The following is a 21,544-nucleotide window of genomic DNA, read 5'->3' on the forward strand; positions in this document are numbered from 1 at the left end:
CTCCTAAATACATCCTGTCTCCCACAGTTAAATATTTCCTTCTCCATCAGCAACAGGATGATGGAAGAATTCTGAGGAGTGTTACAATGGACCATTCTACATCTAATCCCTGGGAATCTATATCAGTGAACCTCATCCAGTTTCCAGCATTCATTCAATAAGCAAAGATTTGAGTATCATATTCCACGCACTTACCTACAAAACAAAATCAGTCAACACCCTGTTTCTGAAGTTGTTTACTATCTAGCTGGAGAAAGAAGCAGTACATCACCTACAAGCGTGTACATACCTGTCAGATGACTATCATCAAAAAGAACACAAAAAATAAATGTTGGCGAAGATGTAGAAGAAAGGGAACCCTAGGAATGTAAACTGATGCAGCTACTGTGGAAAACAGTATGGAGGCTTCTCAAAAAACTAAAAGTAGACTACCACATGACCCAGCAATTCCACTCCTGGATATATATATCCCCCTCATACCCCAAAAACATTAATTCAAAAGATACATGCACCTCAATGTTCAGAGCAGCATGATTTACAATGGCCAAGATATGAAGCAACCTAAGCGTCTATCAAAAGATGAATGGATTAAGGAGATGTGGTATTTATATATATATATGTATATATATACACACACACACACACACAACAGAATACTACTCAGTCATAAAAAAGGATGCAATTTGACAATATATTTTGCAGTAATATGGGTGGACTTGGAGGGTATTATGATAAGTGAAGTAAATCAGACAGAGAAAGACAAATACTGTATGATACAACTTACATATGGAAACTAAAAGACACAAGAAACTAGTGAATAGAACAAAAAAGAAACAGATTCATAAATACAGAAAGGGAAGGAGGAGGGGTAAGATGGGGGAGAGGATTAAGAGGTAGAAACTACAATGTATAAAATAAATAAGCTACAAAGATATATATTGTACAACAGGGGGACATAGACAATATTTTATAATAATTATAAATGGAATATAACCTTTAAGAATTGTGAATCACTATTTTGTACACCTGCAACTTATATGATACTATACATCAACTATACCTCAATTTAAAAGAAAAAAGAAAAAAAGCTATGCTAGAGGTATGCTCTGGAGGGACAAGGGGTATTCAAGTAAAACTAGTGGGTGGGGAAAGCTAGCAGAAGGATGTTGGGAGAACAATTCCCAGGAAACTTCCAAAGGCACGTGAGGAGTTGAGAGCCAATGTGCCCAGACTTCTTAGGTGACAGGAGGTAGGAACTCACTGAGACAAGGAATACAAGTGTTAATAGCATGTGGATATAGGATGTTTCCTGTTGTCTTGAAATGAGGCAAAAGTCCCAAAGCTGAGAACCCAAGGAAATAAGTACTCCTTGTAAGTTCCACAAAGAAGCTGCTAGAAGACTTACTCCTATTGGGCTTTTTAAAAAGTGGGCAGGTCAGACCTGCTACTCTCACCCTCTACTGCATCCAGATTAAGCAAATGATTAAAATTCTGAAGGCTTTTTTTTTTTTTTGAAGTAGGCAAGGTTATCCTTGGGGGAGAAGCACTGCAGAGAACTCATTCTGGGTCTTCTGAGGAAGGAAAGAAGGGTGATCCCTGCCAAGCCAATTAGGAGGCACTCAGAATTACCCTTTGTAATTGGAGACTGGAGGTGCCTACAAGAGGAGGAAACTGGGAGAAGCAGACACTTAATAGGGGCTCTAGTGAAACCAGAGGTGATCCCCAAAATGAAGGTAAGAACTCAGGCTGCTGATAAAGGAAAAGAGAAGAAGCCAACAAAATGCAAATAACCAGTGAGACAACTGAAGTTAAACCCCTTTGGGGAGCCGGGGGAACGCTGTAAAACAACCATCTCAGATACTGCTTCAGGGCAGCTGCTGGGAGACATCAGGCCGCTAGCCGCTAGCCGCTAGCCCAGTGAGCCACCGGGGTCAACTCCGACAGCCAGAGAACACCCTCTGGCAAGGAGGTGTAGACGCTGGCTGTAGGAAGTTAAACAGAAATGCTCGGGAATAATGAAAGGCTGAGGGGAGCTGGTTGGCACCAACCACGTCTGCGAAATTTGAAACTGTGACATGGTCACTAGCAGTTTTCCAGAATTCCGCTGAAACCTAGGAAAAATAGTAATTACCTGACCAAGAGACTGAACTCTTTCAGACTCCACTTAAAATGGTTTAAATACCACACAAATACTTCTTTTAAAATTCCTATGATAACAGCGCTTCTCCAGGATGAACTATACAGTGTTGAAAACAGTCATTTGAGTAGTAAATCCATAGTGAATGGCAATGTTCAGTGACAAATCTTAGAATTTTTGCCTGCTGTTCCTGCACGTCTTAGTAAACTTTTCTTCCACGTGGTCCATAAAGGCACCTTCTGTGTCTCTTAAGGAAGATGGTACAAAGGAATTAGTGAAAACAAATGTATTGACCATAATTTTTGTTCATCTTTTTAAAATTGCTATTTAATAGTCTTTGCTTTAAAAGCTTGCTCTGTAGGTCAGATGCACGTCTTGTTCTGCGTGGTCATGTAGGGCTATTCAGAGGAGCCTTATTTGTCCAGGGTAGAACTTGAGCCTTAAACTATGTGTTTCAGCATCTTTTTATGAGTGTATGGCAGAGTCTTCTCGTCCAGCCTTCTTACTCGAGTGCAATTCACTCAAAATGGGCTGCTCTAAACAAGGTGGGAATAAATTTGGGGGAAAATTCTTCACAATACTCAGGCCTCAATCCACCATACCAACTACCTTTGTAATAAGAAAAAATATCCAACATTCTGGATAATCTACTATTTGCATTTTAAGAAAAAGCAGAAATCTACATGCTTTACTTTTAAGATTAGGAATATCTTTCACCATATACACTACAACAAATGAGAAACTCCTGCATTAAAGCAATCATTAACAACACTGCTGGAGGCAGACACCAAGAGCTATAGAGAAAGAGCAAACCCACCGTATATGAAGCAGATTTAACTGGCCACAGAGCTTTGGGTAAAATTAGCTTTGAATCCCACAGTTCTCATGAGGCCTGTAGGTGATAAATCTCTGCACTGTTCTTCTGTTGGCCATATTTCAGCAACGGACACCCATGTACTAGACTGGCAACTGAAATAAAATCACACAACGTGAGAGTTGTAGGTTAAGTTTTATTTGGGGCCCAATGAGGACAACAGCCTGGGAGCCAGCATCCCAGAAAGCTCTGAGAAACTGTTCCCATGAGGCAGGGGAAAATTCAGCATTATATATGATTTCAGTGAAGGGGTACATGCAATAAACACGTTTAGGCAGAGGCTGCTGCTAATCACAAGGAGCAGATGTCACTGTTCATGATTTTAGTGCTTTTCTAGATATGAGACGCAAGAATTGGGGTCATAAAATCTCCTGAGATAAGCTTCAGAAACAAGCTTAGAGTGTCTTCTTAATAATTCAATTAAACTTACAATAATATAAGAAAATAATAAGAAACTATCTGGAAAGTGAGTCGTAGGCTGTAAATACAGACCTCCATTAACAAATCTAGACTTAATTTTCACTGAAACATAATCTTTTTCTCTCTAAAGTTACCCTCATTTTTATCAAATATAGCAAAATCAAGGTAAATTTGTCCACAAATTAAGTCTGATTATTTGTCATATAATAAATTAATATATAATCTATTATAATTTATATATAATTTAATGTATTTATTATGTAATTACATAATTTATCATTTAAATCATATATAATTTAATTTAATATTTATTACAATTTATATATAATAAATTAATATAATTTTAAAATTGGCTGTGCCAGAACTTTTCATAAGGAGTCTCAGGCTGAAATTTTAAGGTCTCCTAAGACTAGGAAAGCCACATCAAAGGCATGTCACAGATTTTTGCCTTATGATTTAGGTGAATTCTTTTCTTTTCAAGGTCCCCAAAATACCTTGATTCCTATACCTGTTAGGAGAAGATCTTCCTAATTTATCTGATAAAGCCACTGGGAACCTAAAGGTTTCCAATCTCTGGAGGGATCACAGAGAGAGAAAAGATAACCGTTCCAAGTCTGCTTACATAGGTATAATTAACCAAATTGCTGTTAGTCATAATTAGCTTAAGGAGAAAGGTTTCTTTCTATCTGGAAAACACAGATGAAAAGCCAGTAATGTTTCAGACAGGAACCATAAAAATTATAACCATTATTTCCCAGTTCACTCAGTCCTATGTAACTAATCCTTTCTGTTAATAGTTTTATGAAGCCATCAGGTTTTCCATTAGAATTCTTTAATTTTCTTATCCAGTTCAACATATGGTCTGGAAGTTATCAGAAATCTGTATTTATCAAAGAAATCTTTTCTATAAACCTTCTTGAAGAGGAGATATTTTGCAAAGGAATCAGAGTGAACCATAACTAACTATAGAATGGTAAAAAACTCAAGGCACAGTTTAAAACCTTATTCCAATGCAACTGATAAGAACTTAGGTACTGACGTGACATACAACATTTTAAGATAACCAGAATTATGATTGATAGCATTTTACCAGGAATATACCAGATTTTTTTTAAATTCCATATATTTTCTAGAATATCTGTATTAATAATGTTTTCTCATACAATATAAACCAAGAAGATTTATTATTCATTTGATAATACTTCCCATGTAGTTTAACATACCAAATGAACCTTACTGGTTTAAAAATCTCTGTTTGGGATATTCAGGGGCCCTCTGAAATATGCCAGAATTAGCTGGAGGTCAGAAGAACTCTCATTAAAATTTGGTATTTGGGAAGCTTATTAAAAAGTTTCAAAACACTTGATCAGATAAAAGCATAGGTCACTGTGAAATAATACTTATTAACAATAAAATATTTTAAAGGTAAATACAGAACAGATCACTTAAGGGGTAAAAGAAACTTTACAATCTGTTGCTAAAGGCAGATTAACATTTTAAGAAACCTTTGTCCTCTTAACAGGGAGAAAGAGAACTAAATCTAGCCTTATACCTTCTAACAGTCATTTACTCGACTAAATTTATTCTAAACTTAGCCAATCCCGACCATGTACAATACTCTTTTCTCAGGGTTCCTCTTCCACAAACCTTCCACAACTTTCTGTATCCATATTATTTTGTCCCTTATTTTCTTTTCCATTCAGAAGCAACCAACTTTAGGATAAAATCACTCTTTTTCCATTAACAAAAGGTAATTCCATTCCTCATACCTTCTTTTACTAAAAACACATATCCTACTTTCCTGCTACATACTAAACATTTCCTTTATGTTTCCTAGTAGCTTTAATTAAATTTTTAAAATAGAATCCTCAACTCTTAAAAATCTAATGAAAACTAAGAAGTAAGCAATTATGAGATGCCTTTTACATTAGTATTCTGTAGGTTGGCAAACAAATATCAATAATAATTTCTAAGAACCATGTGCTTTCTTATAGACTGTATCACATTTTGGCACTAAGCATATTAATAGTCCTACAAACCTTTAGTTTCTCTGCAAAGGGAAGCCAATATTCAGTAATTAGTGATTCAGTACATTACTATATTTGGGAATGACCTAGTTCCCACCATCACCAATAAACTTTCACCATTTAACTTAATTTAGCACAACTCTAAAATTTTAAGTTACCAGATATCTGGAGAATTTATTTTAAAGTAGACATCTCTAAAATATATCACTCCTAAAGAATTCATCCAAAGGCTCTTATCTCATTTGCATTCACCTCACTTTTAAAAATTTCACCATATCAAGTTACCTTCCTTGCTGACAAATTTGTAACAGATATAATAAGATCTTATTTGACTTCTATTAAACCTAGGTACAACAAAGGTTTTATACTTAATATTGATGACTCTAGGGACATGCCTATATTAATTAAATCAGCAAACTTTAATATCAGGTATTAATTTAATACTGAATATTGCCCAGTTCACGTGAACCTGAAATTCATTCTGGCCAGTTTCCTTTTATATTTCTGAGAATTTATATAAGGGCTTATTTTCCTTTAGGCCAACTCCATAGAACTTATTTACAAATTAGTTTTGATAATACTATCCAAAATTAAAGGCGTATGCAGTACACACACAGACATGTAGACAGACACAACCAGAGATCTCATAGTTTCATCTTCCAAACTTGGTCATGAATCAGGTGTTACAATGTAAAACTCACTAGTTTTAACAGTTGGAACAAGCTAAATTTAAAAGTCTTCATTCCCCCACCACCCCACCCCCTACAATCTCAGGAATTAGAGATGGTCTACATAAGATAGTTGTTCCTGAGAGCCTGGTCTTAAGGCACAGGGAGAGAAAAAGCAAGTTCTCCTAGAAGGACTTGTTCCTTCTGTGTCAGAACTCTGAGGTGATTTTCTAGGTCGGCTTTCATATCTGGGAGAAGTAAGTGGGGCTTTCAGTTATAGCCCTGAGGCATTACAGCCCACATATATTGCCTCTCATTCCAAGTAAAGGCAAAAAGACTGATCATCTGGATGTACAGGAATACTAAAAAAAAAAAATGTGCTACAGAGCTCTATCACAGAAAAGAAGTCACTGCTTTTAGGAATACAGACAGTGAGGTATGGGGGTTTGGCATTACAGAATGATGAGGAGTATTTTAATGGGTGATGCAGAATGTGTTCTTCCAATGTCGGCAGAATCAAGTGCCCATAATTCTTTAGGTACTAAGCCTAATGGTTTGTCTTGTTCAGTGTCATCCTCAACATGAGTCACAAACATTATATGATGAATGACGTCTGACTAGTCCTTTAGTTCTAGAAACATTTCTCCCTTAAAAGTAAAGGAAATATGGACTTCATAAGCTTACAATAGATCTCTGCATATCAGGTGACTGGGAGCACTTTCTACTAGAAGAACAAGGAGGGCCTTCCTTTATGTTCCCCTAAGTAGAATTCTAAAGGTAATGATTTAAAAGCCTTAATAAGTGCATAGAAACCCCTACCATCTGTACTGAGGTAATATTCCGAGGGAGAGAGCCTTTAATTTTGGCAGCGTTCAAAACTGGAAAGGTGGCTGGCGCCTGTATCTATGAGCGCTTTGATCGTTTCTCCTTGTATAATCATTTCTCCTTCTCCTAGGGTGTTAGAGAGGGGAAGGGGAAAGAGTCCCCATGTTCCCCCGGAGCAGCCCTATTCTTGTTGAACTCATAATTCTGGTCTAAAACCCAGTTTTCCTTCTAGGCTTCTCCTTCTTAACTTAACATTTATTTTCTGATGCTCTGGTTTTCTGCAGTAAAAGTAAACTTTGGTTTTCTCTTTTCAGTTGTGGATTGAATGGGGATTGGTTAACCTTCGACTGGCATTGAGTACTTATTTAGTGCAACTGACGGTTCATGATTTCTGTAGATATTCCCTGTTCTTTCTTTTTAATGGTCTTAAAAGTTGGTCAGCCAGTGTAAAAAGGGCGTTTGTAGGTAGTGTGAACCAACCTAGATCGTCTTTTGACCAGAATAGTCAGTTCCTCATCTAAGCCTTCTAAAAAGGCAGAGTTAATTAAAGGATCTTTTTGGTGATTAGAGAATGAATGAATCAAGCCAGAATATTACTTAAAAGTTTTTTTTAACCTTTCATAATAGTCCAGAATTGATTCATCAGGTCTTTGCTTGCACTGCTGGATCTCTGCCCAGTCTACAGTTTTTGGAAAAAGCTCTCAGATAAATTTGAGCAATTTTTGAGCTAATTTCTTGCATTCAGTGTGAGCCTGTGGATTATGTAATTCAAAGTCCGTTAGAGGTCGTTTCCAACCTGCTTTCTCTGTCCATTCCCCCAGTTTGCTTTCAGAAACTAATTGATATAGACCTGAAAACCCAGGCTCGCAGATCCAGATGGTTAACTCAGACTCCTTAGCGAACCCCAATGGATCTTGACTTGGAGTGGGAAATTCCTTAGCCAAGGCTCTAAGTTCTGCTTGGGTCCAGGGTGCGTACATAAGTACTGAGGATGGTTCACATATCCCTGTAATAGGTTTCTCCTTAAGGAGACCTATAATCACCTCTGATTTTTTTTTAAACACTCCTTTACTGGGGAAGAGGGAATAGCAAGAGGTGGAAGAGACAGGAAAGAAAAGGAGATTATCTGGACCAGACAGCTCGGGTAGGAGAGGATACATGGGAGGAGCAGAGGCAGAGACAGTGTCAGTGCTAGAGGTCTTTTCTAGTTCTGACATAGTTTCAAGCAACTTCTTGTTGGTTTCCTGCAAAGAAGTTATTGTATCATTTCCTCTTTTAGAAGCTTCTAAATACCAATCAAGTAAGCATTCCATTCAGTCTGTTTGCTCTTAAGGCCAGCCTTTTCTAACTGTACATGCAAAAATATCAATATTGGAATATCAAAAAGAACCCCAATTTGGCCATTTTAGATTGAGATCTCCTTTAGTATAATTTCCCCAATTAAGTAGGTACTTGCAAGTATGAGCTCCGAACATGAATCAGGCTAGGGTGTTAGTCCGAGGTTGGTGTTCTGATGCCCTTCGTCTCTCTGTTTGAAAGACTCTATTTCTCATTTTAAAGTTGAATTTGTCAGGAATAAAATTTTACATTTATCCTGACAAGTTCTATTGAGGTAGCCAAACTGAGGAAAAGCAGCAGCTCAGCCTCTTACCTAACCACTCAGTCCAGACCCTGGTATCTTTCAACCAGGCCCCACCCAGTAAGTCTCCACTAGGTGAGTATTTCCCCCCAGTATCTCTCTGCTAGAGGGCCAGGTACCTGGATACACTGCCAAACAAATCTCAGTGTCATCAACCAATATAGGAGATCCAAGAATCAGTAGAGACTCACCCAAATTCATCTGGACTCTCCGAGGAGGCGGATGGGTGCAGAGGGCCTCTGCTGGTATCAAGGCTCCAGTTCCTTGCAGACTTCAGGCGAAGGTGAGAAGTCTGCTCAGGGTCCCATCGTGGTCACCAAAAACTGTCAACTGAAATAAAATCACACAACATGAGAGTTGTGGGTTAAGTTTTATTTGAGGCCAAATGAGGACTATAGCCTGGGAGACAGCATCCCAGAAAGCTCTGAGAAACTGTTCCCAAGAGGCAGGGGAAAACTCAGTATTATATATTTCAGTGAAGGGCAGACGTGCAGTCAAACACACACGTAGGCAGAGGCTGCTGCTAGTCACGAGCAGCAGACGTCACCATTAATGATTTTAGTGCTTTTCTAGAAATGAGGAGATGCAAGAATTAGGGCTCATAAAATCTTCTTCTGAAAATATCTAACTATTTGAAGGCCTGTTCAGTCAGTCTTCCCAGAGCACAGAGCACCTCATTCCTGATCTCCATCCTGAACACCTTTCAGGGTGTGTTGGAGGTCAGCAGCTGCAGCGGCTTGTGATTTAATCCAAGCAGAGGTAGATGGCAAGTGCCAACGTGATCCTATCCTTGTAGAGGCAGATGGCAAGTGCCAATTTTAAGTTAGCAAGACATGAAGAAAAATGAGAATTTAACAATTTGTTCATGATGTCTCTCAGAACATGGTCTCATTTCTGAAGATCAGGATCCAGGAGTAGTAAATTGCTGAACAATTTATAAATGAGAATCTAAGTAAAATTTTGCTTAATCTCCCCACCATTTCTGCTTGAATTAATTTTGTCCTTCAAATTCCAACTCAAATCCTACTTTATTTTATTTCCCTGGAAGTGTCTTTTAAAACTTCTCATTAGTTCTTTGGAACTTGAATAGCACATATTCTAGCCCATAGATTACTTAGATGTTTCTTAACATCAAAGGGCTTGGTCTTACAAAATATTCTTGGCATGTTCTTCCATAGTGACTGACATGTGAGAAAATTTGAGGGGTATCATTTTAATTACACACCTAGACAAGACCATTTAAATTTAATTCATGCTAAAATGTATACATTTTTTGCAAATAAATTATCTTAATTTACAATTATAAAGTTATTTGCTTCTCATTGTGAAATGACAATAAAACTCAATCATTATCCCACTATTGAGAAACAACCACTGTTAAAACCTTGTTTTGTTTATAATTGATATGTAATTATAATATGTAAATGTAACATGTATTATTCATCCTTATCCAAATAAAAAATGCTGGATTATACAAATTAACTCTGCATAAACACTATAAAAATGGCACCCTAATAATAATAACAGTGTGTGTGTATTAATCTTGTGCCAGAGAACATGTGCTTTACATAATTAACCAAGTGCTTTAATATGTGTAACAAATTTAATGCTCACAATAATTCTGTGATGTAGATTCAATTATTATCATTCCCATTTACAGCTGAGGAAACCAAGACAGAGACAGTTTGGGCGATTAAAGGCAGTAAAGCCAAGGTTCAAAGCTACGCAGCTTGCTTCTGGAGTTCATATTTCAACCCACTGGCTCTCTACACACAACACACTGAGTTACAAACTCAATCTTCAATAATATATTAAAAGTTATGAATAACAAAGTATATAGGTTGTTGCCATTCATTAACTGAGCATTTAAAAAATTTACTGTATCATTAAAGGTGACAGGTAAAAAAATACCTTTTATATTATTTGCATTTGCAAGTATTACTATTAAGATACAATGCATAAAGCTTATATTTGTGTCATATTCCTAACTTTAGAATAAGTTACCTGTACTTAAGTGTCATGACTTGAATTTTAATCCAAAAGGGTCCTTTTCATAAGTTGTCTAGAAATTTGGCAGATTACATTGGTACCAGATATGCAATTATTATTATTAATTAATAATTATTAATTATAATACTATCATTATTACTATTATTAATAAATATTGTTTCTGATTGCTAAACTTCTATTTGGAATTTGACTTTTCCAAATATTGAATAATTCACGAGTAAAATTCAATTTTGAGGGTTTTGTTACAGCATTTAAAACTTGCATATGAAAGCTTGATAGATTGATCAAGATACTGTATAGCCCATTCATTTTACAGTGGAGCGTAGGACTTCAACTACCCTTCTGTGAATAATTCAGAATGATATTTTAAACAGGATGAAATTAAGCAATCTATTCAAAATTTGGCAACTTAATCATAAATGCAAATAGAGTTACATGTTTTAATTCTAGAGCTGAATTTACTTCACGCAATAGAAAAAATATTGAACAAAGCTAAAATAATTTGCTGAGGCTGGAATAGAATAAATATTTGTTTCATTGTACTATTTAATTCTTTTATTTTGGTGGGAGGTAGGGAGAGGTAATTAGGTTTTATTTATTTTTGGAGGAGGTACCAGGGATTGAACCCAGGATCTTGTGCATGCTAAGCATGTGCTCTACCACATGAGCTACACCCACCTCCCCAGGAATAGAATAAATATTGATTGTTGTTAGTAAACTATAAAACAAAGGTTTTTTTTACATGGTTTAAATGAAGCAATATGAACTGAAAGAGAATTTGTACACTTCCAGAAACTAAGCGAATAAAACATCACGAATGTCTGCTTAAAAGCCGAATCAGTGTGATACAAAAAGAGTGAACTTGGGGATATCAAACAGAAGTCAGACAGGGTTCTCTTCTTAGTGACTGATTCTAAGTCCTGCCACAAGCAAATAATAAAATATTAAAAGTACCAAAGGAAACTCTCTAATACAAGGTTTTTCATCTTTAATCAAATCCAATGTGAGGCAAGTTAGTTTAGAAAATGCTTTAGTTGTTTCCGTTTGTAACAATACTGACATCTGGTGGTTGTACAATTTATACCTTGCTGTCTCCAATTTACTCTTATTTAAAAAACAAATCGAGTTAAAATTAAAAAGTTCCCCATACCTTAAACTTTTACTTACCCATGTATTGTAATTATAACTGTAACTAACAAAATATTTAAATAAACCAATGGCATTTGATATTTAATTGACCTCTCCTCATCTCCAAAATGTAATATATTTCATTTACTACAAGTAGAAGTACTTAGATGCCCTGAACAAGTAAAGAAGGTTACGTATGAATCAAGGCCTCTTGAATTTCCCAACTTTTATCCTAATAGCTCCTAAGAGTTCACATTTATTGAATACCTTGCTATTCCAGACCCTGTTTTAAGAACTTTTTATATAATTGTCTCCTTCATTACATAATATGTTAAGTAATGTAAAACCATTGTTATTCCAATGTATAAATTGTTATTCCAATGTATAAACAAGGAAAAAGGCTTGTCCTAAACTATTAAAAAGTAAGAAAACTGGGATCCCAGTGGCCATGCTGTTAACTGCTTTCCTATATTTTCCCACTGGAACAAACTTTTAACTTTTTCTAGATTTTTTTTGGTATTATCTCTCCTATTGCTCCTCTGTTTACCCAGAAAGAGTCATTCATATTTATGTGTGAAGCTATAGACCTAAGTATAGGGTATATTCATATTCTATGGATTATATTTTGACTTCATTTTCATCTCTTTAAAAAATCCCCTCCCACCAATTTAAATTAGAAATCCAGTTCTTGCTCAAATATTATTTAAATTGTTAATCACTAGAAAATCTATTTTAAGCAATACAATATCCTCTCTCGGTCAGTTTTCACTCATTCATCCATTTGTTCCATGAATTGATTTCATTACCACTAGATTATAAACTCCTGGCAACTGAGCTCTGTTCTCCAATCACACCTCAGTCCAAAGTCTTCTCTAACCGGAGAAAAGCCATCTCTGAGTTGGTCATTCCATCTGGCAGATAAAACTCCATCAGAAACATTAACCAGGATCTTACCTCTCCTTTGTCATTTATTGCTGATTTTGAATTGTACTGTTCCATGAGAAATAAAGATGCAGCTTTGTACATACTATATCCACAAATACTTTGTTTTGCTCATGTAATAGTTGTCATACTTAGGAAATGAATAAAAATAATACATATTTCCCCATATCTGTTTTAAGTTATTTAGAATCAAATGTGCTTTTTGCACCTGTTGAAAGTCATGTGGTTTTGGACTGAGGTATACACCATTTGGGTATTTTCCACTCTCCACAAACATGAACTTCACCTTACATGAATCCAGCTGTGGAAATGTAGTTATAAATTTAGGAGATACGGCCTTCTTGGGATGATTCCTTAAGCTGGGCAGGTCAAGCACTGTTCCTGGCAAACTGCTTTTTATTCTCCTTTCTCCTTTCTTAATGGTCCTTGATGGTTTTTCTGGAAGTCTCAAAGATGTATACAGTTTATAACTAAAATCAGGAGGCTTTATTTTCCACATTTTGACTTTTATTTCAGATTGTGGTGGCTGCAGGACATTTTTTTCTATTTGGGGTTGTGATCTTAGGTTGAACACTGTCTCTTCTGCAATATCCCTGCCTCTTCTGCCTTTCTGGATCTCAAGGGCATTTTCCCATGTCAGAATCTGCAACAGATGTGGACATCGGTGGAAGATATGCCACTGTAGTAATGGTGCATCGAATATTATCCCTATGGGCCAGGGTGATCTCTGAAAGATTTACAGAGCAGGAAAAAAGCTCAGAAATGACAGGGTATGTGTAGGGGGTGGGGGGATGGAAGAAAGCATCATGGCTAGTGCAAATATTCATTCAGCAACCTTGTCACCGCAGTCAGGGCACTAGAGGCCAGGAATTTTAAATAACTAACTTGAAATTCATGCCCCTAAGTAACAGAGCTATTGGGAGAAAGACATGAAAACAAAAAATAAAGCTTCATCTAAGGCAATGATATTACGATAGTGTTATGAGAAACAAGGAGAGGGCTCAGCTAACACTATCGGGAAAATAGAAGAGACATCAAAAGAAAAGTTATCATTTGAACTAATCTTGAAGGACAAGGAGAAATATGCCAGGGGGTAAAGGGAGGACACAACATGTCACCAAAGCACAGAAAGGATGGAAAATTTGTTACAAACTATTTCTAGGATTCTACGGCCACCTAAGCTGTACTAAGTGTGCTGTAGCTCCTACTGCTGGGATCTGTGGACAAAAAGCATGGATTTGCTCTCTGCTGATCCATGACAAGGAAATGGTTGGCACACTTCTCGAATTTAAAGCATGTATCAACATGTTACTAGACAAAACCAATGAATGTGAAATCTCATTAGAAAGAGGGATAATTATCAATTAAAGTATATTTGGCTAAGTGGAAATGTAACAATCATGGTTCCTGGGAAATAAAAGACCTGAGGTGGGGGTGAATTTCCTTGTTTTGTGTTAGAATTTTATGTTGTTTGATAATAGCATCAAAATAAAGGATCTTCAAGATTCTAAATGCTATTATGCAACAATTGCAAGTTGTGAATGAACAGAAACTACTTTGACTGAAAATGTCAACTTGAAAAGTTAACAATAAATATTTTGTAACATAAAATAAATTGTTTTCAACTTCTAATATAAATATTTTTTTTATATTTTTTTAAATGACCATGGCCCATTGAGAGAAAAGCAAGAAGCACAAATACATATGGCAGGAGCACAGCATAAGTAGGTAAGCCGGCAGTGGAATACAGAGCTAGAAAAGTCAGTTGGGTGACATCAGCAAAGGCCTTTCATACCACATCAAGGAATTCTAATGAATCAAAGATAAGGCAAAATTTCTTAACCAAGATAAGAAATACAACAGGAGGAACAGTTTACAGGAAAACATCATAATAATAAGTAGATTTAAACAAAATATATGTCCATTATTTAATTGGAAGTGTAGGCTTGTCGCTAAGTCAGATTTTGCTGTAATAATGCTATCTAATAAACTGCCTACAAACTCAGCGCCTTAACATAAATTTTAAAAAATTTTTGCAACAGAATGTGGGGAAGAGGGAATTTGGATTCTGCTAACAGGTACAAGATTTCTTTTTGGGGTGACAGACATGTTCTAGAATTATATAGTGATGAAAGCTGCATAAAATTGTAAATGTACTAAAAACCACCTAATTATACACTTTAAAATGGTAAGTAGTGAAATTATGTTATGTAAATTTTATTTCAATTAGAAAAAACCAAATTAATCATTAAATCATGTTGTATAAATTTCAATAAACATAAAAGACAAACTTTTTCTGGGAAATAGAAAGAACAAGTCTATAGGCGTTATCTGAGCCTATTTAAATACTGCAAAAAAAAAAATAGTCAAGGGACAAGAAAGCTGCACAACAAAAGAAACAAACAAAGTGAAAAGGCAGCCTGTGGAATGGAAGAAAATATTTGCAAACCATTTATCTGATATTTAAGAATTCCTTCAATACAATAGCAACAAAAACAAATAACCTGATTGAAAAACGAGCTAAAGACTTGAATAGACATTTCTCCCAACAAGATGTAAAAATGGTCAACAGGTAAATGAAACGATGCTCAAATACATATGGCACTGACTACATACAATTCCTCAACTTTCTCCAATGCTAAAAATCATCTGCCCAACATCATTAATCATCAGGGAAGCACAAATCAAAACCACAAGCTATCACCTTACACCTGTTTGATGTCTATAATCAAAACCACAAAAGACATTGTTGATGAGGATGTAGAAAAACCGGAACACTTGTACACTGTTGGTGAGAATGTAAACTGGTGCAGCCACTATGGAAAACAGTGTGGAAGTTCCTCAGAAAATTAAAAATAGAACTACCATATGATCCAGTAATCACACTTCTGGATATTTATCCAAAATAACTGGAAGTCAGAATCTTGAAGAGATATCTGAATTGCCACATTCATGCAGCATTATTCACGACAGTTAAGATATGGAAACAATATAAGCTTCCATTGCTGGATGAATGGGAAGAATGGTGCTGGAGGAGGTCATCATAAGGATGTGACCACCAGCTAACCCATGAGCTGGACTTGGGCAATCAGAGGTCTCTCACTGCCTCCTCTGTCCTGGGAATGTGTATTTCACTGGCATTTCCTACTCTAGAAGCTGCCCAAGGACACAGCCTTGAGATAGGAACAGTATCCTCTTGAATGATATGTATGTAAAATTAGGCTTCTATAGTGTGAAGGAAAAGCCCAGCTGGGCTAACTCATAAATCTGAAGTTTAGTGTCAGTCTATTGGGCTAACGAGCTCAGTCGCGGATCTGAGTGTGATGGGTGTCGGTTTGCTGATGTGGGTTCTGCCGGGCTAGCTTGTGGATCTGGAGTTTGGTGTCAGTTTGCTGGGCTGGCGGGCTGACTCGTGGATCCGGGCTCAACGGGTGTCAGTGGCGTGATCTGTTCCGGGTTGGTAGGCTCCAGTGTACTGATTCCTTGCTTTTCGTTGTTTGAGCCTTGTTGGCTGGTGGCCCCATACTTGTAATTGACCCTATGGGACCTCATGCGCACGTCTTGGAGGTGCTCAGAGCTTCAGAGCAGAAGCCCCTCTGAGCCCGCCGGCGTAATAAATCTGAGTACTCCAACCCTCCGAGTGGTGCTTGTTTCTTGGCTGGCCTGTCATTTCCGTAACAATAGTATATGAGTTATGCATTAGTCATTGCAGTCCCAAGACACTCTGGCAGAAAGAAATCAACTGGAGATCCAGTTGAATGATTGAAGCCTGCGATGGCAATATCATATTATAATCCTCACTCTACGTGGAAAAAACTAAGGTACAGAGAAACATAAAGTTATACGACGTACGGCTTAGAAAGTAAGGAAAAGTAAACTAGCAATAGTTTCATTCAGTCAGACTTTTAGTGGAAAATGTTATTATAGGAGCTATATTTTGGCGAAGATATCACATTGGAAATAAAAGAATGGCTTAATCTGCATTTAGGAAGCACAGTTATTCTCCATTTATGAAATTATACTGGTTTCAAGGACCCAGTTTAAACACTATCTCCAATAAAAGCATCCCCAGATCGCCCGATCAGGATTCACCCTTCCTTCTGAATATAGCAAGGGAATGTGAAGCTACATTTCCCCTGTACCTGGTGTAAAGCTAATTATTTACAAGATCGGCCACTAAATTAGATTATAAAATTATCGAGGAAAAACTCCTATCTTTACAAAACTATGTAGGGTTCTGCATATTTTAGGTTAAGCCATATGAAATTCCTTTTATTCAATCATTTTCCAACTTTACAAAAATGTCAATTTTATAAGGTTCAACAGTAAGAGAAATAATAGGAATTCTAAGTTTGCCAAATTCTGGAAATTATAGATCTCTCTGAAAATTATATCTAAAAGATGAAGTATCTAATTATATTCTTCTAAATAATTAATCTTCTAATAGTGGCAATATAAAAAATAAATTTTTGTCTAAATTCCTTCCTCAAATGTTTTCTACTGGAAAGACACAAAATATTTTTCTTACCTGCTTTTATAATCTGCTAATTAAAAAGAAATACATTTCCTCAGTTATCAAATCTATGCAAATATAAGCTTCTTCTGCTTACATATCTGAGTTTAATTTTGTAACTAATTATTTGGGAAGATAGACAGATAGACAGACAGACATAGGTACACACCTGATATCTAAATGCTGACAACGTAAGAAAGAGCATTGTAAAATAGTCTGCTATTAAGATTACAGTAAACTCTTTAGATCACAAATTCATGCACATTTGTAAGTTCATGAAGAAATCTAGCACCTTCCTTCAGCTTGGCTTTCTCCTTCTTAATACATTGTTCATGATATTATAGAGAAAGAAACTGTTTCTCTCATAAATGAATTCATCTCATATATCTAACTTACAAAACACCTAGATTCCAAAGAGCTAGTCAAATTGACAAACTAGAATAATTCAAAATAAAAACAAAAGCAAGAAGTATTCATTAGAAAATCGATAATTTCACTCACCATTTAAAACTGAGAGTTTTTATAAAAATGTCTAGGGAAATATGTCTCAACAAACCTTTTCTGTAAAGCCAGTAAGACTAAGCAAACAGTTTATAAGGGAAGCATTCAGCCTTTGCTTTACAAAAGAATCCAAAGTATCCTTAAGTTTTACGCAGCTGGGTTGCTAAGAGACTGAATTAATTTTCTAAAGGACTCAAGTCAGAGTAGGAAAACACAGTGAAAGCAGACATTAATGTTGCCTAAAACCTAGCAACAAGGCAGTATGTCCTGAGCTCTTTTTTGAAAGGTTAGAAAATCAACATACAATGAATTCAATACTCAGTAAATATCAAGACAGAGAAAGAGAATGAATAATTCCGCTCCAGAGCAGTTTTACTAAAAAACATCTTGACGATTCACCGTTGGTATTTTATTTAGTAATCTCTTTTATAAGTCAACATGAGTTTGACATTTAATATAAACACGATTTGAGAAGCAGTTTCAACTATTACCTTGGGGTTAAAAAGTTTGGAGTTAATTTTCTCAGTGTTCATTTTATAAGGCAAATGAAGATTACAAGTTCTTCTTCCCTAGCGACGGCTTAACCTACTGATTTCTGCAAAATAATTGATGAAAAAAAGCTATCTGTTTTTACTGATCAAAACCTACACTCAATGATATCTCCTGGTGAGATTTTAAAAATTGTTATAGAAAATTCCAAACATGTATAAAAGTAGAATTGTATAATGAATCCTCCTGTAACCATTACCAAGCTTTAAAAATGATCAATTTACAGCCCAAATTGCTTTAAATATACCTCCAACTTATCTCCCTCCATTCCTAACATAATTTTGATGCGTCACATCAATTTATCAGTAATTATGTCAGAATGTTTCCACTAAAAGATAAAACATTTTTATTTTAAAAGCGTAAGCACAGCACCATTATGACATCTAAAAAAATGAACATCAATTCATTGAAATTGAATATCCTGGCAAAATCCAAGCTTCCAATTATCTCATAAAAGTCATAAATAATTTTGGTTTTTGCTTTTTTCTTTCCAGTTTGTTTGATTTGGGCTAGTTATTTACTCTCATCTGGTCCAAAATTTCCTATGACCTGAATATTAACTTCTCCTTTCCTCATATTTTTCTAATGAGGTAAAAAATTTCCTGAACAAATATCCTTAATGGTTAAAGTCTTTTGACTATTTTAACTAGTATTTTATTTGAAGTGAAAGTTTGCCACTAGATGGCAGTGCATTACTTATTTTATCCCAGTGTATAAACTGAGACTTAAAAGATAAATTTGCCTGTACTGTTTTCCCCAATATTCAATTCCAATTTCGTTGTGGTTTTTGCTCATGGAAATGACAGTGGAGTTGAGCTTCCTCAATTTCTTACAGTTTTGGAGATAAAGTTAACCTATCTTTATGGTATCTGATTCTCTCTCTCTACATAGAGATGCATATAATTCTTTCTCAAAAGCATATGTTCTAGTGCCTATTTATGGTTGGTTCCATACTTGTTTGGAATGGAAAAATACAAATGATGTGGCCTCAGATTTCAAGAAAATTATAAATAATTGGCTAGAAAAGATACAAATCTATAAGAATACATTTCAAGACAAAGTATTAAATGACAAATGAACAATCCTGAAAGTTACCTTCCTGGGAAATTAATGATGGGGTAGGTTGTTGTTGAAGTGCTGAAGTTTGATAACATCTCTGAAGATTTCTCAGAGCAACTAAGATCAATTCTATTCCTTGACAATGGCACAGTTCTTAATAAAAAAGAAGAAAGGAGGTGGTTTGGGTGGGTAACCAGAATAAAAGCTACCAGAATCCTCTTTAATGCTTGCATGAATGCTTTTCCAGAAGTTTCTGATAGGGAAATATCGTTTGATGGTTAAGTGACTCGAGTTTTATATCAAACCATCCAAATATCTACTCTTCAGTAGATTTTAGTAGGTATTTTGAGTGTAGAGTAACATTTTACCACACATCAGTATCTATGGGATGAGCAAGGATCTGTTGCTCAGCTTCCACAAATTCAGGAAGGTAAACTGTTGTGGCAAATAAAAACCTCAACACTATGACTTTTATGTCTCCATAAAAAGAACATGTGCATTTTTTTAAAGCCACTTGAATAACATATGTTTACACAAATGAATTAACTTAAAATTTATTGTGTAATAATCTTATCATGTAACCAGTAATTGTAGTTTGAGATACTCCATAAATTAATAAGGAAGTGAAACAGGTTTTAAATTAGTCTCAGAATAAGAAAACAAGAATGAGGGAGTTTCTTGGGCAGAAGAGTAACATTAATGATGCCATAACGTAGCTGTACAGCTTCGCTTCTATTTCATTTCCTTCTTTACAAAAGGGAGCAACTTCCACAATGAAAATAGCAAATATGAATAGGAACAAGTTGAAGCTTGAGTTAGATGAGAAGATAATAAAATAACACAGTTATGTACATGAATTCAGGTCCAAAAACCATAGAGGTTACATTTCAGAACAATGAGAGAACTGGCAGTGGGAAATGAGGTGGTACTCTTTGAAAACTTGTTGAGAGGACAAGGTTGTATAAGGGTGGATATTGGAGGTCAGACACACCTGAGTTTACCCTTGACACAAAGTGGACAGGAAGCCTGCCTTATGAAAGGGAAGGGGTTCTTAATAAAATTTTGTAATTCTTATTCTTTCAGAAGTTTGGATAGATATGTACACATATGCAGGGAAGAAGTTTTCAATTTTTAAAAGATTTACTATTTAAGTCGTGTCACACAGAAGCAGCATATGATTTCGGGCTTAACCTAGGGAGTTCTCTCTTTAGTAACTTAACCCAAATGGCTAAAACTAAAACTCTTTAGTGATTAATTAAATGTAAATTCTATGGTGTTGATATGAGGAAGAGGGAGCTGTGTCTACTGAGGAAGAAGTCAGAAGAAATAGAATACATATAGAAGTCTCCAAACTCATTTTTGGGTTTGAATCAGCTATGATATACCCAAAAGCTAGAAACACAAACATTCACACCTCTCAGTACTTATTCAATGAAAGCTGCATAAATGGTCTTATACAGAAAAAATTTCATTTACATACACTACAAAGTCTTCTTGATACAAAATTACCTAGAATATACTGGAAAGATAAGCCAATCTGCTATTTGTGGATTTCAAACTCCCAGTGCCATGAAAGGTCTTTATGGACTCCACGGGGACCTGTGGCCTTACCCAAGTCTTGAAAAAATCTCATCTAGTGTTCCTGCTGTAAACCTCTTGCCACAAGCAGTTTTCGCGTACAACTAATTGGCCATAAGGCCATTTTGTTGTAAAAGATAAATCACTGGCTGACAGTTACACTACGCTAGAAATGATAACCTATCAGTCTTTGCCGATCCTTAGGTGAGCTAACCTAAGCCAGTTTCTGTTTAAATTTTCACCGTTTTCATGAAGTTTATACTCATCTGGAATCAAATAATCGTTTCTTTTTGAAAGATAGGAGGAGCTTGATTCTTCTTTTGCCTCCAGCTTCTAATATTGTGATAAATTTGGTAAAGCGAGCATCTGAGAACAAGTTGTGGCATCTAAGTTAGCTAACAAATAGATTCATTAATCTTGAGGACTCTCGAGGACTATTGTAAATTTGCAGCTGCCTCTTTTATATTTACGATTACTTTGGTAAATGTTCGGTTTTGATGGGTGGGAGCGATGACTGTGCTCACCAAAAGGTTTGCAAAAACCAACATGTTATCACGCTGAGGTAGGCATTATCCTATGAGGAAAATATAATAGAGAAAAGGTATCTATAGAAAGTAGAGAATGATTATCTCTAGTGTGCAAGGAAAATAAATGTGCAGAGAGAAAGACTGACT

At 35.8% G+C, this 21,544-nt stretch overlaps 1 protein-coding gene across 1 annotated transcript; it reads right to left on the minus strand.

Moving 5' to 3' along the window:
• Positions 1 to 1,909: 1,909 nt before the first annotated feature.
• C7H7orf78 (chromosome 7 C7orf78 homolog) lies at positions 1,910 to 16,222 on the minus strand. The gene is given in 7 exon segments (XM_072964028.1): positions 1,910 to 2,111; positions 2,319 to 2,372; positions 2,374 to 2,384; positions 2,955 to 3,094; positions 10,595 to 10,680; positions 12,880 to 13,397; positions 16,064 to 16,222. Coding segments are annotated over 7 exon segments (1,170 nt in total).
• Between the last annotated feature and the right edge of the window lie 5,322 nt (positions 16,223 to 21,544).

Source organism: Vicugna pacos, chromosome 7 (genome assembly GCF_048564905.1).
Source record: "Vicugna pacos chromosome 7, VicPac4, whole genome shotgun sequence".
NCBI lineage: Eukaryota > Metazoa > Chordata > Mammalia > Artiodactyla > Camelidae > Vicugna > Vicugna pacos.